Source organism: Neofelis nebulosa, chromosome 7 (assembly GCF_028018385.1).
Source record: "Neofelis nebulosa isolate mNeoNeb1 chromosome 7, mNeoNeb1.pri, whole genome shotgun sequence".
Classification (NCBI taxonomy): Eukaryota; Metazoa; Chordata; class Mammalia; order Carnivora; family Felidae; genus Neofelis; species Neofelis nebulosa.
In genome coordinates this window covers 142,805,119-142,829,689 of record NC_080788.1, presented here as the reverse complement: position 1 = coordinate 142,829,689, position 24,571 = coordinate 142,805,119, and the positions used below count along the sequence as shown (strand labels likewise).

The 24,571-nt window shown below is 46.5% G+C and overlaps 1 protein-coding gene and 1 long non-coding RNA gene across 4 annotated transcripts in view; both read left to right on the top strand.

The window, feature by feature from the left end:
• Nucleotides 1-24,571, top strand: part of SETD3 (SET domain containing 3, actin N3(tau)-histidine methyltransferase) — an 81,295-nt gene that overhangs the window by 47,256 nt on the left and 9,468 nt on the right. Inside the window, exons 7-10 of one of the 3 annotated variants that reach the window (XR_009264768.1) lie at nt 16,186-16,244; nt 17,164-17,278; nt 22,787-22,861; nt 23,931-24,014. Coding sequence is in view for 2 of the 3 variants with exons in the window: in XM_058740269.1 (XP_058596252.1) it covers nt 16,186-16,244; nt 17,164-17,278; nt 22,787-22,861; nt 23,848-24,014 (416 nt within the window). In the remaining variant the exon portion in view is untranslated. Of the gene's footprint in view, nt 1-16,185; nt 16,245-17,163; nt 17,279-22,786; nt 22,862-23,847; nt 24,015-24,571 lie in introns of all 3 variants that reach the window. The other 2 variants (XM_058740269.1, XM_058740270.1) reach the window with 2 other exon arrangements.
• On the top strand, nt 5,267-12,794 carry LOC131517736 (uncharacterized). Its single transcript, XR_009264770.1, has 2 exons — nt 5,267-7,187; nt 12,620-12,794. It is a non-coding gene; the product is annotated as an uncharacterized LOC131517736 (long non-coding RNA).

Genomic DNA, 24,571 nt, shown 5'->3' with positions numbered 1-24,571 from the left:
AGCTCAGAGCCTGGAGCCTGCTTCGGATTCTGTGTCTCCCTCTCTCTCTGCTCCCTACTCACATGCTGTCTCTCTCTCAAAAGTAAATAAAGATTAAAAAAAATTTTTACAAATAAACAAGGTGGGGTGCCTGCGTAGCTCAGTCGGTTAAGCGTCTGGCTTCAGCTCAGGTCATGATCTCGTGGTTCTTGAATTTGGGCCCCACATGGGGCTCTGTGCTGACAGCTCAGAGCCTGGAGCTGCTTCGGATTGTGTGTCTTCCTCGCTCTCTGCTCCTCCCCCACTTGGACTCACTCTCTCTCTCTCTTTCTCTCTCTCTGTCTCTCTCAAAAATAAGTAAACACTAAAAAAAAAAAAAAAAAAAAAAAAAAAAACTAAAAAACTAAAAAAAACCCAAAAAACTATCCCATTGAAAATGTTTCCAGAAACTGCTCCACCAAAATAGTATTATTCTTGGAACATGAGGTTGGATTTCCTCTGAAAAAAAAAAAAAGATTGAAATCCATTACATAACTGTTGATCAGTAAAACATTTAATTAAGAAAATATAAGGCAAGCCGTGATTTTTATGGACAAGGGGGGCAGTCAGATAGGCATCTTCGGCCTCATACTGCTTGACTCCCTGGGCTCTCGCTGGGCTTGTCCTCCGGAGACGGGAGCCGGGTGAGGCTCAGGGCGGCCCCTGGGCCAGCCTGGCCCCGGCCCTCCTTCTCTTTGCCGTGTCACGCCCTGTGCAGTTTCGAGGTAGATCTAACTCTCATATTACTTTACAGAAGAATTTTTCTTTATGACTTCTTCCTCTTCTTTTTTCTCCCCCCTAAGAAATGTTAATACGGATGGAGGAATAGCCAGTAAGTACTGATGACATCCGGGTACCTGATCTTGCTTTGGTGCAGCAGTGCCTGGCTGGTGCCTATTTGGGACTCTGAATGAAAGGAGGGGAGATTTCTTTTATCAACTAAAGGTGAATATAAAATCACTTTGCTTCGCGTCTACTCTATCCAAAGTGATGGACATTTGAAATTACATTTGGTTAGTCGGGTCAGCGTCTTGACTTCACGTGACAACGTTCTATTTTGATTCTAATAAATAGAACTTTATAACTCAGTTCGTTGCAGTCTTAATAGGAATATTTTTACCAGTAAGGTTAAAATATTTGTTGTATTTATCAAATCTCAGGGTAACACTTCTACAAAGTCCTCTTTTCAGGAGATACAGAAGTTACTAAGACTTTTCAAAGCTATAGCTTTTTATCAGTGACTCTACGTTACAACAGGCCTCTCTACACCTCTCTTCCCTTGGTTGGGAGTCATTTTTTTTATTTTTGAAAAAATATTTGTATTTATTTGAGAGAGACAGAGCGCGAGCAAGGGAGGGGCAGAGAGAAAGGGAGACAGAATCTGGAGCAGGCTCCAGGCTCTGAGCTGTCAGCACAGAGCCTCATGCAGGGCTCAAACCCACGAACCGCGAGATCATGACCTGAGCCTGAGTCGGTCACTTGACCAACTGAACCACCCAGGTGCCCCCCTTGGTTGGAACTTTTGTAATTTGCTGTACCGCCAGTGACCCAGAGAAGTAGTATTGGGACAGCTCATTCACCACTGACCCGTCCACAGATTCCCTGTGGATAGAAGTGACTGCAGGGGCTGTGGGGACGTGTACTTCACCTTGGAGCTGGGCTCTCAGCCCAGCTGAGGTGCAGCAGGGCCCTTTGCCCTAGATTCGGGATTTGGTTGCATTGGGATTGACCAAAGTAAACTCACGGCAGCTGGTGACAAAGCATATGATGTGTGGACCCCTATGGCGTGCCTGAGAATGTGGATGTTTCACCAACCCCCTGGATTGTGGGGATCCTCTTACATCATTAGGATCGATTGATTCCGAATTTGCCCCGTCTTTATCAGAACCCCAAGTCTGATACATACGGGTTCAACGTTTCCATGGTACGCTCTTACAGTTCATTTCTCACTAGCTACTTACAAACGTCTTCAATTTCCTTTAGGCTTAAAGGCAGAACATTTAAGGGGCCAGGGTTCACTTCCCTAACAACATGACAACTAGGAGAGTTGAAAGTAACCAAAAAGTTAGTGCCATGTAAGAACAGGTTTAATGATCAATAAACCTGTGGGGTGTTTTAGAGGCTGCTCAGCGTTGTCATCAAAATGATGGGGATTCCAGGTAATGGAATATTAGAAGTGGTTGGGGCACTAATGTGGCATAATTCTAGTGAAGAAAATACCAGAAAGAAATTCCAAATAATACTCTTATGTTTTGAAATATAATGAAGGGAAGGGGAGTATACATATCTACGTGTATCTGATACGCACGTGTTTTCTGGGGCCAGCATTCTTCATATCCAGCATGACAGCAATTGGACCAGAGGGTCTCGAAGTTACCATCCAGGTGTGAGATTGTATGACTGTGGATAGTTACTTTTAACTAAATACCGTATCCTTTCTGGTGGTTGGGAAATAGATTCACAGTCTTTGTCTTGCTGATATTGCCCGCTTTATAGTATCCTTTAAAATATCTCTCAGCTGCATTTTGTTTTGATTTTATTTTATTGAAGGGTAGTTGACATACAGTATTACAGTAGCTTCAGGGGTACCACGTAGTGATTCAGCATTCATATTCATTACAAAGTGAGCAGCATGGTGAGTCTCACTACCATCCGTTACCAAAGTTACTCTAGTATTATGAACTACATTCCCTAAACTGTGTGTTGCGTCCACACGTCTTATTTATTTTATAACTGGGAGTTTATAGCTTTTAATCTTGCTCCCCATTTGACCCATCCCCACCCCTCTCACCTCTGGTAACCACCAGATTGTTCTCTGTGTTTTTGGGGGTTTTTTTGTTGTTGTTTTTTTTTATATTTATTTATTTTTGAGGCAGAGAAAGACAGAGCATGAACGGGGGAGGGTCAGAGAGAGAGAGAGGGAGACACAGAATCCGAAGCAGGCTCCAGGCTCCGAGCGGTCAGCACAGAGCCCGACGCGGGGCTCGAACTCACAAACTGTGAGATCGTGACCTGAGCCGAAGTCGGACGCTCAACCGACTGAGCCATCCAGGTGCCCCTGGTTTGGCTTTTTTTTTTTTTTTTTTGACACTGAGTTGTATGAGTTCTTTTATATATTTTATATATTAACTCCTTATTGGTTATATCATTTGCAAATATCTTCTCCCATTCAGTAAATTGCCTTTTAGTTTATTGATGGTTTCCTTCACTGTACAAAAGTTTTTTAGTTTGATACAGTCCCATTTTATTTTTGCTTTTATTGCCCTTGTTTGAGGAGACAGATCCAGAAAAATATTGCTCAGACTAGTGTCCAAGAGCTTACTGCCTTTGTTTTTTCCTAGCAGTTTCATGGTTTCCGCTCTCACATGGAAGCCTTTAATCCATTTGAGTTTTTTTGTATGTGATGTCAGAAACTGGTCCAGTTTTCCCAGCACCGTTAATTGAAGAGGCTGTCTTTTTCCCCTAGTGTGTATTCTCGCCTCCTTTGTCAGAATTTGGCCGTGGAAGTGTGGATTTATTTCCGGACTCTGTGTTCTGTTCTGTCGGTCTTTCTGCCAGTGCCATACTGTTTGATCACTACAGCTTTGTAGCCTAGTTTGAAACCTGGGCTGTGATGCCTCCAGCTTTGTTCTTGTTTCTCGGGATCGCTTTGGCCATTCGGGGACTTTTGTGGTTCCACACAAATCTCAACGACTCTTTGTTCTAGTTCTGTGAGAAAAAGCTCTCGGTATTTGGTAGGGATTGCATCAAATCTGTAAATTGCTCGGGGTAGTGTAGACATTTTAACAATTACCTGTTCGTCCATGAACACAGTGTACCTTTCCATTCATTTGTGTCATCTTGAATTTTTTTCATCAGTGTTTTAGTTTTCAGAGTACAGGTCTTTGACCTCCTTAGTGAAATTTGTTCCTAGGGACTTTATTCTTTTCGATGAACTTGTCAATGGGATTTTTAAAAATATTTATTTATTTTTGAGACAGAAACAGAGACAGCGTGAGTGGGGGAGGGGCAGAGAGAGAGGGAGACACAGAGTCTGAAGCAGGCTCCAGGCTCTGAGCCGTTGCCACAGAGCCTGACGTGGGGCTCGACTCCCGAACTGCGAGATCGTGAACTGAGCCAAAATCGGATGCTTAACCGACTGAGCCACCCAGGTGCCCCAGGATTATTTTCTTAATTTCTCTTTCTGATGGTTTATTATTAGAGTATGGAAATGCAACAGGTTTGTGGGTAATCAATTTGTGTGTATTATTTGTATCTCACGACTGTACTGAATTCATTTATTAGTACCAACAGGGTTTTGATGGACTTTCGTGTTTTGACATCATATTTTTGCACATCTTACGGTTTTGTGTATCCTTGGATGAATTACTGTAGGTCTGGATGATTTTACTACTTTGTTTTTTAGTCTTTGTACTAACTGTGTACTATATGTTAACCAGTGAAGTTTTTCTTTTGTATTTTTTTTTTTTTTTTAAATTTTTTTTTTTCAACATTTTTTATTTATTTTTGGGACAGAGAGAGACAGAGCATGAACAGGGGAGGGGCAGAGAGAGAGGGAGACGCAGAATCGGAAACAGGCTCCAGGCTCCGAGCCATCGGCCCAGAGCCTGACGCGGGGCTCGAACTCACGGACCGCGAGATCGTGACCTGGCTGAAGTCGGACGCTTAACCGACTGCGCCACCCAGGCGCCCCTCTTTTGTATTTTTTTAATCTCTAGTCATGGGCTTTTCTGTTTAAAGAAGTCCACTTAACATTTCCTGTAAAGCCGGTTTGGTGGTAGTGATCTGCTTTAGCTTTTGCTTGTTTGGGAAACTCCTGATCTCTCTCTCAATTCTGAGTGGTAGCCTTGCTGGGTTGGGTAGAATGCTCTCGGTTCTAAGTTTTGGCCTTTCAGGACCATGAACATATTGTGCTACTCCCTTCTGGCCTGTAGTTTCTTTCTTTTTCTTTTTTTTTTCTTTCCTTTCCTTTCCTTTCCTTTCCTTTCCTTTCCTTTCCCTTTTCATTTCATTTCTTTTCTTTTCTTTCTTTCTTTCTTTCTTTCTTGCCTGTAGTTTCTTTCTTTTTCTTTCCTTTCCCTTTTCATTTCTTTTCTTTCTTTCTTTCTTTCTTTCTTGCCTGTAGTTTCTTTCTTTTTCTTTTTTTTTCCTTTCCTTTCCTTTCCCTTTTCATTTCTTTTCTTTTCTTTCTTTCTTTCTTTCTTTCTTTCTTTCTTTCTTTCTTTCTTTCCTGTAGTCTTTCTTTTTCTTTATTTTTCCTTTCTTTTTTCTCTTTTTTCTTTCTTCCTTCCTTTTTTCCTTTTCTTTTCTTTCTTCTGAGAAGCAACACGAATGGGAGAGGGGGTGGTGAGAATCTTAAGCAGAGGCTCCACGCTTAACACAGAGCCCAGCATGGGGCTCAGTCCACGAGCCTGGGATCATCACTGGAGCCAAAATCAAGAGTCTGCTGCTCAACCAACTGAGGCACCCAGGAGCCCCTGGCCTGTAAAGTGTCTACTGAAAAATCATCTCCTAGTGTTAGGTGGGGGCTCCCTTGTACAGAACTGGTTGTTTATCTCCTGCTGCTTGTAAGATTCTCTCTTTATCTTTAACTGTTGAAACGGTGATTAGACTGTGTCTTGCTGTCGGTCTCTTGGGGTTCATCTTAATTGGAACTCTCTGTGCTTCTCTGATTTGGCGCGTGTCTCTTCACCAGGTGGGAGAAATGTTCAGCCACTGTTTCTTCAAGTAGGTTTTCTATCCCTTTCTCTCTTTCTTCTCCCTCTGGGAGCCTGTGAACGTTAGTGCACTTGGTGTTGTTCCAGAGGCCCCTTAACTGCCTCATTTTTTAAATTCTTTTTTCAGGGAGGGTCCTGCGTGGCTCCGTCAGTTGAGCATCCAACTCTTGATTTCGGCTCAGGTCATGATCCCAGAGTTGTGGGATCGAGCCCCACATCGGACTCCACACCAAGTGTGAAGCCTGCCTGGGATTCTCTCTCTCCCCCTGTCCCTCTCCCCTGCTAGTGTGCAAGCTCTGTCTCTCAAAAATAAAAATAAATAAAAATAAGATTCTTTTTTGGGAGTGCCTGGGTGGCTCAGTCAGTTAAGCGTCTGACTCTTGATTTTGGCTCAGGTTAGATTGAGCCCCGCATTGGGCTCCACACTGGGTGTAGAACCTGCCTAAGATATTCCTCCCTGTCACCCTCCCTCTTCTCTCTCTCTCTCCCTCTCTCTCTCTATCTCTCTCCCTCTCCCCTTCTCTCCCCCCTCCTCCCCCCTCCCCCTTCCTATGTCTCTCTCCCTCCCTCCCTCTCCCTCTGCCCCTCCCCTGCTCACACTCTCAAAAGAAAAGAAAAGAAAAAGAAAAAAAATTCTTTTTTCTTCTTGCTGTTTTAGCTGGGTGATTTCCACTACCCTGTCTTCCAGCTTGCTATTCCATTTTGCATCTTCCGATCTCCTGTTGATTCCCTGTAGTGTATTTTATATTTTAGCTATTGTATTCTTCAGCTCAGATTCTTTTTTATGTTTTTATCTCTTTGTTGAAGCTCTCACTGTGTTTGTCCCTTCTTCTCCTGAGTTCGGCGAGCATCTTCCTGGTCACTACTCTGAACGCTATCTGGTAGATTGTTCAACTCTGTTTTATTTAGTTCTTTTTCTAAGATTTTGTCCTATTATTTTACTAGGAGCATATTCCTCTCTCCCCTCAACTTGCCCGACTCTCTGTAGATCAGTTATGTCTCCTGGTCCTGAAGGAGTTGCTTATGCAGAAGGTGTCCTCTGGGACTGGGTAGTGCGAACTGCCCTGGTCACCCACGCCACATGCCCCGGGGGGGTCCCCTGTGTGGGCTGTGGGCACCCTTCTGTGGTGGCTAGGTTGTGGTCGGTGCATGCACACTGCCACCGCCCGGGCTGTGGCTATGAGGCCCTGGCTGCTGTTGCAGGACTTGCAGCGTGTGGAGCTGGGTCCCCAGCGCAAGGGGTGCTTAGGGGGGCCCCGGGTGCCGGCTTGCCAGGTGTGGCAGTGCATTTACGCTGAACTTGAAGTTTGTTTATTAATTTATTCAAGAAATCTCTACACTCAATGCAGGGCTCGAACTCACAACCTCGAGATCTAGAGTCCCATGCTCTTCTGACTGAGCCGGCCAGATGCGCCAATATGCTGGATTTTACATGAGAGCGGTATCTGCCAGGTACTTTTCTAGAATTTCATGAAGAAAAAATTGTATTTACCACATCAGTACTTAGGCTTTATTTATAAAATTAGAACAACTGATTGTCTTTTGCCTTAAAGTAATCTCGGGGCGCCTGAGTGGCTCAGTCGGTTAAGCGTCCGACTTCGGCTCAGGTCATGATCTCACCGTTCGTGGGTTCGAGCCCCGCGTCGGGCTCTGTGCTGACAGCTTGGAGCCTGGAGCTGCTTGGGATTCTGTGTCTCCCTCTCTCTCTGCCCCTCCCCCACTCTCACTTTGTCTCACTCTGTCTCCCAAAAATAAATAAATGTAAAAAAAATTTTTTAAATAAAGTAATCTCTAAAAAACAGTGGCCTAAGTCATTTTCCCAGTCCCAGCATTTATAAACAGGGTAACCTTGGACATACTGGTAATTTCTTTGTCCATCAGTTATGGCATCAGTAAGAGAGGGCTAATAATAGTGCCTATTTCATTGGCTTCATGATAATTAAATTGTAGTTGATCCTCGGGCAATGCAGGGGTTGGGGACTGACCCCCACCACCCCCTGTGCAGTTGAAAATCTGCTTGTAACTTTTGACTCCCCCACAACTTAACTGCCAGTAGCCTACTGTTGACCAGAAGCCTTACAGATAATATACGCCGTTGATTAACACGTATTTTGTATATGTGTTAACGTACTGCGTTCTCACAATACAGTAAGGTAGAGGAAAGAAAATGTTACTGAGAAAATCCTAAGAATCTCTTCTTTCGCGCCACTGAACGATAGCAAATCCGTACGTAAGTGGGCCTGCGTGGTTCAGACTGCGTTGTTCAAGGGTCAGCTATATATAAACACATGTAAAGTTCTCAACAGAGTTCCTTGCACGGTGTGCTTAGCAAATGGCCGTTGTCGATACCAACCTCCCTCCCTCCCGCTCTGTGTCTCCCTTTGTCTCTCTCTCTTCTCTTTCGTGCAGAGAGCTCTCCTATGTACCAAGCGTGGTACTTCCTTTTCTAGGACAAGAGTTTTGTATGCATGCTCTGAATGTCAGTCACCTTATCAAGGAAATTCGTTTCACGTTGGTGGTCATAATGCTCTCCTCTTACAAATGACTGGTGACTCTCATCATGCTGGATTGATTCATCTAACCAGAGTCCAGAGTCTTTATCCTGAATCACTGAAATCTGAAACAGCTGAAACGAAAAGGACGGAGGGATGAAGCCATGACAAGTAATCCTAGCCTGCTTCTTTGAAGCCAGGCTGTCCTTCTAAGACAATGACTGCTGTCACCACTCTGTGCATTTCCACTTTGCTTACTGATAAGGGTGAGGAGCTGCAGGTGTAAGTACCTTATCAATAAGCACTGATTATGCGGCGAGATGGTCTTCGTGCAGACCAGAGAAGCATGATTCTGGGTCAGAGTCATTAGGTCAGTTAGCAGATTGAGATGCTTAGGTGGGGGGTGTCACAAGGCAAAGAAACAAAGGATTTTCGAACTTTAAAAGAAGCTAGAAGTTACTTGTCCGACCCCCTTTTCAGGTGGAGAAATGGAGGCACGGGGCCCCGGGTGATGTGAGGTCACATGGGAGGTGACGGGCTCAGCTTGTCCAAGGTGCACGCTGCTGGGTGAGGCGGAGCGCCGTGGAGGACAGTTTGGTGACCGTGCGGTACCGAGGCCTGCTGTGCTTGGTCCAGTTTGCTCCCTCTTGGATTATTACGGTAGAGTAGAGCTTTCTCAAATAAATTTGCTTAAGGATAGATTTGGAAAAAAAGAGAGAGAGACTATTCTCTGGCCCCTAGATGGTGGGAGAATATCCTCATCATAAGAGATGGAAAGTAGAAGAAAAGGAGAGGGAGAGAAGTCTGTGGAAACGCCTCTCAGAAAAGGAGCGTGGGGTCCACATTTCCCTGGTCGTAGCTGCCCTGCAGCCACGTTACCTAGTCCTCTGGCTCTGCCTCTTATCACCTGTGGGGTCATGGTGGTTTGGGACGTTGTCCCCTCCTGTTTTCTTGCCTCTTGTTCAGGCCATTATGGAGCGGTAGAGAGGAAATCTCATTCCACAAGGTCAACGCACTCCTCTGCCGCCCAGCAAAGGGCAGTGTTTCCTTTGCACTTGGAGGAAGAAGAGGTCCTTGAATGAAGCACCGTGCAACCCACTGGGAATTCTCTGGTGGTCAAAATAGGCGTGGTCCCTGCCTCACTGAGGTTCCCTACTGTGGGAGAGAAACATGCCTCAAGTGAGTGTGCTGGGGGGAGGCCTGGGAAATAAACGAATGGGGCCAGGAGGAGGCAGGGTAGGGAACCCAGGGTGATTGGCAAAGGTGGCCCTGGAGAAGGGTCCGAGCTGTGACCTCTCCCATCCTGTTTTAAGTGACTCGTCTGACTGCAGCTAGGCAGACCCCCCTACCCCCCACTCTGAGGGTGTTACCATGTCTTTTTGTCCACCTGTCACACGGCACCTGCCAGAGTGCCTTCCGCTTCAGATAGTAAAGAAGACATTTGTTGAGTGAACGAATTTCTAGTCCTAACCTGTTTTCAGCTTTTTTTCCGAGTCAATAAATATTTGGTGAGTGCATAAATGGTTGACAGTCAAAAAATGGTGATTATGATTATATTTGGTTCATGGTTGACTGTCTTCAGGGTTTATAATTGGTAACTAGTAAAGTTTTTAAAGAGGCATATCTTTTGCACTGTTTGAATAAATCTCAATTTTAACTGGGTGTAGGTTTTAGACTTCAGGGTCTCCCAGTGAAAAACCCAATTCTTCCATCTTAAAGTAAGTTTATACGTTTACTGAACAATGTGGGTGCTTCTCCACTAATCCCATTTTCTTTATTTAAAAATTTTTGCTATGAAGTAATATACATTTTTATAGAGAAATTAAATATGCATATATAAGTGGAAAGCAAATAACTTAAATTTAATGTGTATTGATGTATTTATTTGATCATATTGAGTGAATTCAAAGAACTTTACGATGCAATATTCCCTGAAGAGTTGGATGTAATCTGTGTTTAAAAATAAGAGTCTTAAAAATTGATCTTTTTCTCTCAAGAGTCAGCTACACGAACCATGCTTCGATTCTGATTTATGGTCATCAAAACGAAATTTTAGATTCAGTAGATGTTTTGCAGTTTGTCATTCCGTTAAGCTGTGTTATGTGCACTTAGAAAGCACAGGGTGGGTTGGCGCTCCAGAAGCCTGCGCAGCCTTCCTCGGAGAGATGCTTCCGTGTTTCGAGCAAATCTTCCTCCTTCTCCCCCCTCCCCACCCCGCTCCTGGTGCTCCCCCCTGTTTCTCTCCTGCTGTCCTCTGCCATCCTGACCGTATCCCACTCTCCTTCTTTTTATTTCCCTTCTGCCCTGTCTCCTTCATTCAGCTTCCTGCAGGGGAAATCCTTCTTTCCTTCCGACCTCCCTCTAACCCCCTTCCCCCTGTGACTTTGGCGGGGGGGGGGGGGGGGGGGCAGCAGGTGAAGCTGCCTTTTGCCTGTGTCTTTTCTCCTCACCTTGCACCGAACCTAACATTTGCGGAGACCCCGATCCACACTGGGCTTAGGGAAGATGCCGGGGGGCTGTTTTGTGGAGGAATCTCTCAGTGGCATTGAAAACACCGAGGGGCTCTTGCTTACGTGAGCAGGGGCCCCAGTTCCCAAACGTGTAATTGCATGCACCCACATAGTTCAAATCTGAGGTTCGGTGGCTGACTTTATCCTTGTAGAAATAAGAGAAACGGAGCCGTCGCTGGAGTTAGGTGCAAGGACCCACAGCTAGTTAACCCTGCTGTCCCTTTAGTTATTTTTTTTAAAGTTAGTTTATTTACTTTGAGAGAGAGAGAGCACGGGCCGGGGAGAGACAGGGAGAGAGGGGGGATCCCAAGGGGGTTCCGTGCTGTCAGCACAGAGCCCGACACGGGGCTTGAACTCACCAACCGTGAGGTCATGACCTGAGCTGAAACCAAGAGTTGGACGCTTAACCGACTGAGCCACCCAGGTACCCCAGTCCCTTTTAATATACACTTAAGAAGTAAAGCCAAATACAGTCTTAGCCATATTTTAGTTGGAAAATTGTAATTGCGTGCTATTATGTTTTTTGATCAGAATAAATTAGATCCAACTTCTAAATTACATATTTTGCCATTCCTGATACTATAGAGCCATTAATAAGTCGCTGAACTGCCATATATATTTTTGAAAGTAACAATTATATATTGTAACAGGCTATAAATTCTTCAAGATATAGTATTTAGCAGTCATTTTTATGAACCGAGCCACTGTCCTTTTAGTATATTTAAATGCCTCTTTGAAGAGGATTATTAAATGTATCCAACTTGATTTCCCCATAAAAGTCGGTCTAGGTGGAAGTGAGTGCTCTTTAGAAAAGGAACGATCTGATTTTGAGAAGTGTTTGCTGTTTGTGTCTTCGAGGCCGTTTGCGTGTCCTAATCCTTTATTTCCCCGTAGAGGGGTTTGAATCTTTCCTCAGGTTGAATATGTTCCTTCCGAGAATTATTTTCAGAGATGCCTGTCTCTCTGTAGGTGGGAGCATTTATCCCCGGTTTAAGTGAAAAATGCTTTCTGTTAGATGTGAAAAAGAAAACCAACTTGAAGTCAAATGCGTTTTGTTCCAGGCCGAGCTGTTCCAAAGCTGTTTCGCATACTAGATGTTTCTGAATTAGGAGTTCACATAGTAACGAAATCTGCTTATTGGGGTTCTCCACAAAGGTTTGTTGTGTGAGCTTAAAATAAGACTGCAGCTCACCCGAGGCACACGTATTAACTGTTTATTTAGTGTAAGCACATGCCTGGAGCTCTCATTTCTGATCAGCCCGGGCCATGCGTGTGCCATGCCTCAGCCATCTTCTTTTGTGCTTTATTAAATCTCTGTCAATTATAAATATCAAGGTTTTACATTAATGTCAAGATAGTGCATCAAAAATTCATGGAATATGTGACTTTTTCCAAGGGTATTTAATACTTAATGCATTCGTGTCATTTTTCTTCCCAGAGATATTGACAGGTTTTATTAAGTGTTTGTTAGGGAGATTTCATTTTTATCAAGGGACTATAAAGAGAAGCTGCATGCTAAATCAATTTTTTAAAGCCAGAATATTGTTCATTTTTTCATCTTCAAACTCTTGTAATCCATAGGTTTTATTTAAATTTCTTCTTGGTTTATTTTTGTTTTATGTGAGTGATCGTTCAAGACAGAACTTTAATAAGGATCAAATATTGCTGACGGTGGTGGTTTTTAATTTCCTTAAGCAGAGCTACCAGACCCAGGCAATATGGTAAATTCTTCAAAATGTCATACTTACATATTTAGCAATATTACTTCTTTTTATTGAAGCCAAACAAACGATTTTAGATATTAATCTTTCCCAAACACAGTGATTATTTTGTACTAGATACAATATTACTGAGTCTCATCTAGAATACCTCCTTTTGGCAGAAAAGGGAACGGAAGAACACCTCACCGGGTTGCCTGTTGGCCACAAAGAAACAGGAATCCTCTTTGAAAAGTAAGCTCTTGAGGGCCTCCAGTCTGATCATGAGCTACAGCAACTCAGATATTTAGAGTGCTCGAGAAGGTGAAAATACCAATCATTAAAAAAATCTGCAGGAAATCTGTGGCTGGTTTCTGACTCTGACTTTTTGGGGGTTGGGGGTGGGCGGGCAGTCGGCGCTTTGGCAGGACCCCCGGCTTGCCTCTGTTGGGCCCCTGTGCCCGGGAGACCCTGGGGAGACCCTGTCAGGGTCGCTTTCTGACCCCGCCCGACGACCCTCCCCACCCATCCCAGGCGTATCTACCCAGGTTTGCCTCGGGAGCGAGTTACAGCTAAAACCGGCCACCAGGAGCAAGCTTTCTGTTTTACTCTTTTATTTTTATAGTACAAGTTAGGAATGTCTTCTCTTGCAGCAGATACATCACGATAAACCAAACCGTTATCCGATTTTGCTTTCTTTATAAGGTGAGGAGTGTTCAGTCATCCTTCCTTTAAAGTATGACCTTAAATAAAGGCTTTTCATCTAAAAACGTTATAGGAACTTCGAAATAAATAATGTCGGGTTAACACTGTAATTTTTGAAGATGTATTCTTAGGCCCCAACTTGGTCTCCAACAGGAAAAAGACTTGGTGTTTACAGAAAGAAAAAAGAATTCTGTCCAGAACTTCAGGAGTGTTTGGAATAGTTTCTTTTTCTTACTCTTGTTCATTTTTTTCAGGGTATGTGAAAATACTTCTTTTCAAACTTAAATGTTTTTCATGTGCAAATCATTTAGGATATTTGAATGTTTCAAGATCCTTGTAAAAATATTATATAGTACTTAAGAAGTAGACTAGGTTTTTTTAGAAACCAGGTTTTGCTGGAGTCAGGCTGAAACAGTAGCTCTTCTAGATAAGCCCAGTGTGGATTTAGGGGAAGTTGTTGTGAAGGCCTTGCTTACCCAGGCAAAGAATCCAAGAACCTGGCGGCCCCAACCTGTTCTACCATAAGGCCAGTAGGTGGCGATAGTGTCACAGTGGTGAGAACCCTGTTGAAATGGAAGTTATTTTGCCTTTCTCCATAGTGTCAAATTAAATTTTGCTTCAGTATAACTGTTAAGTGCATGTGTTCTCTGGCAGAATAGCTTTTTATACCAGAAGTACGTACGGTCGGCACACCCTAATTTTTAAGAATATACGAACAATTATTTCTAACAGATTTCAACAAATGTTATGTAACCCTAAAGCCAAAATAATCATAAAAATTAATCTGAAGAAAGCATTGTGTGTTGTGTGTGTGTGTTTTCCTGAGTTGTCTTTACGACTTCATCAGGACTATGAGCACGAACTTCTGTTTTCGGGAAGAAAGGTATGTAAATAGGAGGAAGGGAGACATTCTGGAGAGTTAATTTTCCGTCTGTCTGGTCCTTGTGGAGGATGTCTTGTTTGACTAAGGGTGCAGAATAGAAAGCCATTTCAGGGTCTCGGAGTGTTGGAAGGTTTTTGCTTCGAGTCGTTTTGACATTGAGCATTCCATGTTTGAAAATTGTCATCTTTTCTCTCATTCAGTAAGTCAGACTTTCTTGGGAGGGTGGACCAAATTCTTAATACCTATGGGATTTAGTGTTGGAATTTACCAGCTTTCTAAATAGCATCCTGCATTCCACAGTTTAAATGAATTAAAATATTTTAAAATAACAAAAACAACGGTGCTTGCCACCTGCTTAGAGTTTGAAAAGCACTGGCTTGGGCACCGTCCTGCGCCATTGGGGTAGATCCCTCCTGAGGTTTCCTTGTGTTGTAAGTGAACGGGAATGTCAGCCACGGAGTCCTCCCCGCTGGGGTGCTTCTTACGCGGACACTGGCTTGGGTTTTGTGGAGGGACAGTTCTCTGCTCAGTTTGTCCTTTTATAAGGAGAAACCTGAACGGTGTCGGTGTCGTAGTTAAGTTTCACCGTTGTAAATGGAAAGCATCTTTAGGACTCTTACAACGTAGCCTTGCGCTCCATTCATTACAAAGGAGAGGGAGGAAGAAGCTTCCTTCCCTGGGATTCACGCATCTTTCTTCACTGGAGTTGACCGCGGCCTTGCCTCGGGGGTTTTTTGGTTTTTGTTTTTTGTTTTAACAGAGATAGGAAATCCCGATCGGCCTCCAGCAGCTAGAAGATTCCTCTGGGCAACGTGTGCTCTTATACACTGACTTAAAATTCGTCATCTTTAATTTCACTTTTGTTACTGCAACATTTCAAGATGACACGAGTGTAATTTCCTATTTTGACTTTTCTTCCAAAGGGTTAACCGCGGGCTAAGAACGCGAGGGGAAGGCAGGCACCTGGGAGCTAACGCCCAGTTGGCAGCCTTTTGTAATATATAATTTGCCTAAAATTGCGCACGGAGCACAAGCTTTTGTTTTCTAATTGATTTACGGTTTGAGCCACTTCTGCCTCATCCCCTACTGTCCTGCGCGCGGTGCCAGCGAGTACATTACAGTGAGCGATGATAAATGGCCGTGCACTCGCCATGCTAATGCGTCGAGAGTAAAAACCGCATGCTGCACGGAGCTCCGCGCATTAACAGTGCTGCAGAGACCCGCCAGCAGCGCCTCCCTGCTCCCCGACCGGAGATCGCCGCGCGCTCCCTCGGTCACTGAACCGCTGCCCGCCTCTCGGGCTGTTACTGAAACCGGAGATTAAAACGATCCCGTCGCAGCTTTTCATTTGTTAATGGAGACAAAGTTGCTGAGCCCTCGCGGGGTCCAAGGCGGGGTCGTTGGGATGAGGAATCAGGAGACGTATAAAACGTCTTCCTAAGCGTCAAGTGGTAGATGTTTTCACCAAATGTTCATCTGACCAGGAAAAAAAAAAAAAAAAGAGTCAGATTTCAGTAGGCCAGCCTCTATTTTATCTTTGTCTTGTTTGTAAAATTTAGAACCGCACAAAACTACCTTTCTTGATTTTTCTGCACTTGAGCCGCACTTACCACGTATATGATTCATTTGCACATAAGTTGATTTCCATCCAAAGGATTTCAGTCGGAGACAAGTGAAAGAACCTTCCATTTATTAGAGTGCCTTTAATTGTTCTTTTTCTCCACATAAGAAGAGATTTGCTGCACTCAGGGGTGTGCGGCGTGTCACGGGTACAAGAAAACGAGGAAAGCCAGGACAGACGCCTAACTCTGGAGGCTCCCGGTGTCCCTTTGGATCAGACACCCCATGCGTGGGGGCGCCTACCTTCCTCTCTGTAAAGTCGGTCCACCTTCAGTTTTCTTTTTGCGTGGTGTCTGTGGGTTCTAGTATCGAAATATGAAGAAGCAGATTTATGGCGGCTGCTGGGCACAAGAAATTAAGTTGACAGTGATGTATGAGAGCATAATAGCATGATGATCCCTCAGTAGCGCGGCTGGACGCCTCCTGCTTCATTTGGCTCTTGTTAGGATCTGTTAGGCAGCTAAATAATGAAATTCTGCTGACTGATTTCTGTTTTCCCTTTTTCTCTTCTCACCTCTGCTTTCTGAAACTTCTAATTCCCAGACCCATCCTCATGCCAACAAACTGCCCTTGAAGGACGCTTTCACTTACGAGGACTACAGGTTGGTGGGGTGGGGTGTGTGCCTGTGTGTGTGTTTTGGGGTGTGGCGGGGGAATGGATGTGGGGGGGGGGACTGTGTACGCATCTTGGGTGTATGTTGTGTACTGTGTGTGTTGGGGGGTGGTTCCTAAGTGATCTGAGGATCTGGGAAGTGGGAAGTACTTAAGAAGTGACCTGCTGTGACCATGTCAGGCCCCCAGACAGGTCGTCCTGCAGAGGTTCTAATGGACAGCTGGGGTAAGGGTCAGCATTTTAATAACCACGCGGAAGTTGCCTTCACCCTGTGGTGGTCGGGGATTAGCTGAGGTGGCCACGTGATACTGGAGATTAACAGGTAGTGTGGGGTGGTCGTGAGGGTCCCCCCCGCCCGGTGTTACATAGACTATTGTGGCGTAAAGTGGGGACTTTTTTGAAAAACGAAAAGATTTAATTGTGCCATGTGATAAGAAAATAGCATGCCACATTTTGTCGATCTCCTAGAGGATTTCTGGTCAGAAAGGAGTTACATTTGCCACTCACTGAGGCTTAATACAGGTGCAGAGTCAGCGTTCGGGAAATAGAGGGTGGCGTGGGCCTGGGGGCAAGGGTCTCGGCCACTGCGAGGACCAGAGGCCTGGAGATCTCTGTTCCTGGCCCTCCTTCCAGACACTCTGTCTCCCGGGAACATCCCCGCTTAGTCCTCACCCCGGAGTGTCTCTCTCTCTCTCTCCCCCCTTTTCCCTTCTAGGTCCCCCTTCCTCCCCTCAGCCTTAGATTTAATTTTAAACGACGATGAAGGCCAGCCATCACCTGCGGTAATACTCAGGAAAAAGTTTTGACGGTTGGCGAGAAGTCTGACAAACCATAGTTTCTGGTTGAGTTACGACGGCACCGGGCTCTGAGATGTCCCTGCTGTAACCCACCTCTTCCTATTGTTACAGGTGGGCAGTCTCTTCTGTGATGACGCGACAAAACCAAATTCCCACGGAGGACGGTTCCCGGGTGACCCTGGCGCTGATTCCTTTGTGGGATATGTGCAATCACACCAACGGCCTGGTAAGGACCCCTCTGTGTTGTGTTTCGTGTGGGGTTGGCGGGGGGGGGGGGGGGGGTGCTGTGGTGCTGTGGTGCTGTGGTGTGGACATTCCACCGGCAAACCAGCCCAGCTTCCTGCCTCCCTCCAAAGGCAGCAAACAGAACCAGCCGGTCACCCCCCACCTCCCCGCCCCCCCCCCCCCCGCCCCCGACCTCCCGCCGAGAAAAGCTGCAGTTTTTCTCTCTCCGTGTTTGCTTAATCCTGAAAACCAGGGACAAGAATCTTACTCCGCTTTCAGAAACCACAGCGAACTGCATTGATTTGCGAAGCCATAATTCCAGCCTAAACACTCGTGTTCTTATCTTTTTAAACCACAGACCAAACCAACGTTTCTTTTCCTTCCTCTCCTTAGAATGCCGATTTATTGAAGAAAAAAACCAAAACTTTCTTCTTTCTGGTTTTTCCTTTTACGGTCCTTGTTTTCTTTGCTGACTATAGTCCCTGTTACGGGCCTTCTCTGACTCCCTCTCCCTTCACCTGACATGATGGCACATCCCTGGCCCACTTACTAACCTGCTTTGTCCGGGAGAAGGGGCTGGTTTCCCTGGCGCTGGGGCGTTGGGCCCTTGGGCTTAAGTGTGGGGTAGGCATCGCCAGGCGTGGGAAGCCCCAGGTAGGAGACATTAAGAAAACAGGGGAATTTTATGATGATTGTTAATGGCGACGCATAAAAGGAGGAAGCCTAGGAAGCCGGCTCCCTGTCCCTCCGCATTCTTTGGATCCCCAGCCACAGCGGAGGCTGACACACTCCCTGTGCTGAGATGGTTGTCTGAGAGACATTTCCTGGTATCAGGATATGGAAATATGATCAACTTGAGAGTATTTTGAATTTTTCAGCACGGCCCTAGCACACTGGCTTAGTTTTACTTTTTTGTCCATCTTTCCTCAACGTCTGCTTTCTTTGTGATTATTAGCAGGATTATAAATAGGCTTAAAATATGCTGTCAATGAGTATTGCACATCTTAACTCCACAAAATGGCCAGAACACATGTAGCACGAGCCAAATCCTTGACGATGGAATACCCCGGTGCTAATTTGGGAAGGTCTAGCAGCAAGTAATACTCTTAAATTGTACAGAAAGAATGGTTTCACTCCTATAATTACATTTCTGCCTTCATTTAGATATGCTTGATTTAATTAGCCATATTAAGGGACAGCATACTTTATTTATTTTCATTAATGAATAAAAGTTTTCATTCTTTTTCTGTCCCCCCCCCCCCCTTCAGAGCTATTTTAAACTGATTATCAGATGGAAGTTTTCAAAGTTTTCAAAACGCTTTTAATGTTTGACTATAGCGTTCTCCTTTTTGTTTCCCTGGGTTCGGTCATTCGTTCTCAGACTTGACTGACCACTGGAGGTTTCTCATTTCTAAAATTTGAAAAAGTACACACATTATGGTAAGCAAACAAAATCCGTTAACCAGTGAGATGCCTTTGCAGTCGTGAGATGTGGAGGTTCCCTGCCCCGCCAGCACCCAGAGCCCGGGCCCCGGGCCCGTCTGTGAGCGAATCTCTCCCTCCATCAGGTGCGCATTTGTGCCCCTTCGCACACTCACGTGCTCACTAGCTTTTGTGTTGCTTTCATATAAGTGGGATTAAGCTATTCACTTTTTTTCCAAGAGTTTAAAAAAAAAAAGAAAAAGTCCGTTTATCTCAAGATGAAAATAAGGAGTCGATGACAACCACGAACGCTGTTTTCTCCAGTGCGGTTCATAAGGTCCGTGTCCTATCACAGAGCTGGCGATACGGGGCTAACCTCTAGAGGGTTCCGACAAGGTGGTGGTGCTTTTTCTTACGGTGGCCGTTTCCCTTGCATCCCGCACTCCACACCTTGGCTGAACTGCTTTCGATTGCAATTACAAGACTTCAGGGGAAATTGTGTCTGCTAGAATGTGAGAATCTGTTTTAACACCGTGAAGTTGCAAGGGACCCGAAATTAAGGCTTTTGGCTTCGCAGACAGGTGATTGTCTTCTGTGCGTGTGTCTATCCTGACGGTCGTTGTCTGTCTGTTCTGACGCTCGCCGAGGGAGTAGGTAGACATCTGTAACCCAGCAACGCTCTGTGCTTCTGACAAAAGCCTGGTGGTGGGAGCTGAGATGGGAGAGCCAAGCCCGTGACGGCAATTGCAAAGCGGTAGCAGCAGGGAGACGGGGGAGAAAAGAGAAGGCCGGCTGGGTTCCCGGGCCTGAGGTGGTGGCAAGCGTGAGCTGATTGCCTAGCCACATGGAGACACAGGTTTAGACAAGTTCATGGGACACCATATTAAACTGGAAGAAATGCTGTAGCTCCGAATTCTGGGCGACTGGTTCAGAACTCACGTAAGCAGCAATGTTCCTTTCTCGAGGTTATGCCGTTTGTGTGGAGAACACTAACAAGTGGTTTGTCCGTTCCAGTGGGTGAAGCATGTTGGAATAAGCAGCCCTTATATTTGAGCGTGTACCTCTCCTGGTCAGGATGGAAGGGCCTTGGGAAGTTCAAGCAGAAGCGAGAGAGGCTCTCTCTCAAGGTCTGTTTGAGTATTGAAATCTCTAAAACGTTCAGATTTACACAAGGCTTTTTTCTAGTCTCAAAATGAAAGCCTGGGTTTTTGTAAGTAGCAGACAAGGCTCCCCGCTCCATGTGTCCCCGTTGTACTCCCACCACACACAGGTCTAGGCCCCTGTGCTTCCTCAGACACTGGCACACGCCCACCTCAGGGCCTTTGCACGGGCTCTTCCCAGCGCCTGAAATACATGTTCGTCAGATGTCTCCAAAGACCAGTCACAGACTTCCTCAAGGAAGGCTGCCCTGGGTCCCCTGTGTGGCATCGCCATACTCCCCCTTCTGTGAGGCTCGCCTCCTGTCCCGTTATCTGTCTCCCGTATTTCTGCCTGTTTATTTCAGCTTATCGCTGGCCCTTCCCCATCCCTCCTGCTTCCCTGACTTCCCTCCTGCTGTGTGATGCTCCTGCCAGGTCCCTGTGCAACCATACCATGGAGCCGCAGACTTTCAGGGCTGGGGGTCTGTGGGCAGTTCCTACTCCATGCTTCTCAGAATCCCGTGTGAGGTCAGAAAAGTGATTTTGACTTTGGGCAGGAACCTCACAGAGCTGATCTCACCAAGTGTGGAACCTGTTCTGGGAGGGCAAATGTGCCAGATTCCTTGGCTGCATTCATTTCTTGTTGCTTTCGTGTTTCTCTTGGTCTTTGCGGAGTGGCAGTATGATGCGGTTCATAAACCACGGGTTCTGGGGGTCCTGGGTTGAAAGATTGTCGTCACGTGGCCCTCCGTCCTACAGATGTCACTCCCTAGACTCAGGAGTCAGTTTTTGGATCCACGCTGTTGATGCCTTTTTCAGTAAGTGGCACTTGCAGTGGTCTTGAACTTTGATTCTCCAGGACAAAATGAAGAGATCAAAGGAATTAATGAATAATTACAGACCGTCTAAGAGATCGGGGGGCCGCTCTAAAGGACAGACTTCCCGGGGCGCCTGGGTGGCGCAGTCGGTTAAGCGTCCGACTTCAGCCAGGTCACGATCTCGCGGTCCGTGAGTTCGAGCCCCGCGTCAGGCTCTGGGCTGATGGCTCGGAGCCTGGAGCCTGTTTCCGCTTCTGTGCCTCCCTCTCTCTCTGCCCCTCCCCCGTTCATGCTCTGTCTCTCTCTGTCCCAAAAATAAATAAAAAACGTTGAAAAAAAAAATTAAAAAAAAAAAATAAAGGACAGACTTCCCATAAGGAGCTTTTCGTGTAAATTGGGGGCCCTGTTCTTATCCCAGTGGCTCACGCATCAGTGAGTTCTGTCAGAGACAGTGTCGGGGGACACGGTTGACACGGGAGCTTCCAGACTGCTGCTGGGGGTGGGTGTTGGGTGGGAGGGTGACAGTACAGGGACTCTGGGAGTACAGGGGGGTTGGGTAGGATGAGAGGCGGTGTCCCCAAAGAAGCCAGGGCTCAAGCAAAGCGGGAGCGAAAGGTAGCTCCAGACATGAAGGAGGTGGGAGAGTGGCCGGGCGTGGCAGGCGAGTGGCAGGTCAGGGGCCCCAGGGGGACGTGGGCCTCCCCGTAAACCGGCCTCGCTCAAGAATTTGGATTTCTGGGGCGCCTGGGTGGCGCAGTCGGTTAAGCGTCCGACTTCAGCCAGGTCACGATCTCGCGGTCCGTGAGTTCGAGCCCCGCGTCAGGCTCTGGGCTGATGGCTCGGAGCCTGGAGCCTGTTTCCGATTCTGTGTCTCCCTCTCTCTCTGCCCCTCCCCCGTTCATGCTGTGTCTCTCTCTGTCCAAAAATAAATAAAAAACGTAGAAAAAAAAAAAAATTTAAAAAAAAAAAAAAAAAAAAAGAATTTGGATTTCTGCCTGTAGGTAAGGTGGATGGCCACCAATAGGTTTTTGTTTTTTTGTTTTTTTTAATGTTTTTTAACGTTTGTTTATTTTTGAGATAACAGAGAGACAGAGCACAAGTCAGGGAAGAGCAGAGAGAGGGAGACCCAGATTCCAAAGCAGGCTCTAGGCTCCGAGCTGTCAGCACAGAGCCCGACGTGGGGCTCAAACCCACAAACCGCGAGTTCATGACCTGAGCCGAAGTCGGACTCCCAACCGGCTGAGCCACCCGGGCACCCGCTACCAAAAGGTTTTAAACAGGAGGCCGGCACTGTAATGTCACTAGGGATGCGGGAGGGACAGTGCTGGAATCTGAAGCCAGCTGCCGATGGTTAGGACCTCAGCCATGCCAGGGAGTGATGAGGAAGGCAAGGACCCGAAGGCTAATTTAGGAGTTCAAGTGCTGGCCCATAGTGGCACCAGGAACACCTCTGTGGCCTGTGAAGTGGCCTGGCCCCCCAGGACGGGACAGACTTGGGGGGGGGGGGGGAGATGTGGGTTTCTGGCCTGGGACCGGGTCTGGGGTACTTACTTGTAATGGCCTTAGAGATGCTTACATACAGCGCTCAGCAGAAAGATAGACCACAGCTAAGTTGTTGATTTTCCTTTGCTTATCTGAAAGTTTCAATTTCTCTAATTTCAGAGTAAAATAAGTACATAGTTTAGAAACAGGCTTTCCTTTTCCCCCGGTTGTTTACCCGATGGAAGACACATGTTAGTTTCTTAGCGGCCAGAGGTGAGAGGAACGGTATTTGGAGTCATTTGGAGTCAGCTCGTGCTCTCCAGGAGACCCTGCTTCCGTCCGTGGGGCTCGCTTTGGGACAAATGGTGACGCTTGCTTGAGACCAACGAGGGACACTGTCCACTGTATTTTCCGAAGAGTCAGGTCCTTCCCTCACTCCACGTGCGGAATCTTGTGTAAGAATTTCTGGTGTAAATAGAACTGATTACAATAACCAAGAAGTTGTTTGTCAGTTTTGTAGCGCATGCAGAAGGCGCCCTTTTAGGTGCCTTCGGCTGCCTTCTATCTTCTGACTGCCAAAGCAGACCCTCGCGAGGGAGGGCACCGCACCCCTCCGTGCTCACAGTTGTCCCCTTCCACCCCGCCTAGATCACCACCGGCTACAACCTGGAAGACGACCGATGTGAGTGCGTGGCCCTGCAGGACTTCCGGGCTGGAGAGCAGGTGGGCGGCGCTCACGCACCGGCTCGCGGACCGGGGGCCGGCCGGTGGGCACAGAGCTCGCGTTGTGTTGATAAGTTTAAAAAGGGATTTAGCTCGGGCACAAAATTAGGGATTTGGATTTAGGACCGTCTGGGGAGTACGTCTCGAGACCTGAAGCCGTAAGAAACGTACTGTGCTTTGGGCCCACGGAGAAAACAGATTTAAGTGCAATTATTTGCACAGTTGACCTCATATTTGCAATTTATTTAAGTGGCAAAATCAAGGGACTCGGGCACCGTACATCTTTCCACTTTAATCTGCAGATTTCATCTCATGATTTGGGTGGGGGCAGGGGTAAGCCTTTCGGTGAGTTTGAAAATACGCATCCCTGAATGCCTGCTTTCCACCCCTCGGTCTCAGGACCGAGCGGTTAACCCCAGAAAGCAGAACTGATGTCGACCATTGACGCCCCAGCTGAGACGAAATGAGCAATGCGAGTCTAACGAAGCCGGTCGGCCCTTCCCTTCCCGCAGAAGAGTTAGAGACCCCCTGCGGGGTGCAGAGTTGCCACAGGAACTGGAAATGAGTTTCTGACGGACACGGCCTGAAACTCTTGTTCCAGAAGAGACCCTTGTAGTGGAAGGAGGCGGCGGGGGGGGGGACGGACTGTGACGAACTGCCACGTGCAGTCATAACGTGCCGGCCGTTCTCGCCGTCCCGGGGACGGAGAAGGGGCAGTGCGCACCCCGGCCGGGGCTCCTCTGTGAACCAGGCAGGCCCACGCGGTGGCGGGAGCGGACGCCCTTCCTGGCCCATCTCAGCCGGTTTGGGGGAAGGGGGAACTGCACGCCTTGCTGGGGCTGCAGGAGATCACGTGAGGGCTGTTTTGTGTGTGCGGTGTGACGTCCAGTTGAACATGTGAGAACTGATCCTTTGCCCTGCTCTGTATTGAGAATGATGTTAAATTTCTTTTATATCCCTTTATTTTTTTCTTTACTGCATCTCAGATTTACATTTTTTATGGCACTCGGTCAAATGCAGAGTTTGTGATCCACAGTGGTTTTTTCTTTGACAATAATTCACACGACAGAGTGAAAATAAAGCTGGGAGTGAGTAAGAGTGACCGACTGTACGCCATGAAGGCCGAGGTCCTGGCCCGCGCCGGCATCCCCACGTACGTACAGAGACGCCCGGCTCTCCCCTGCGCGCCTAGAAGCATTTCCACTCGCACAGTGTTTCGTTGGTGTGTCAGTAGAACTTCTCTAGAGTGGTCTGTCCCCGTGTCTGCATCCCCCTCCTGCACAGCAGATTTAGACCGGGACGCGTGGAGACTCACGGGCGTTTTCAGATAAACGTCAGCGTCGTTGAGGGCGCTCATGGTCCCTTCCAGGGGACACGGCCTGAACTCCTCATTAAGTTAAATAAATACTGTGGATCATTAGTGTCTTTCACCTTGAAAAGGTTAATGACCCGGATCAATTTGTTTCATTTAATTCTTTGCCACCATTAGTTTCTGTAATGAAGTCATGATCCCTAGTGATTTCAAGAATTTCTGGTTAAATTCTTGAAGATTCTCTCGCATTTGAGGTGCAAAATGATAAAGAAGCCAAGAATTATGATTTATTAGTTCTCCCGGGAATGGAGGAACCATTCTTAATGAAAATGGATTAACCAGGCCTTTTTTTATTGAACTTGCCAATATTTGATTAATGATTAAAATGTGAACTCAAC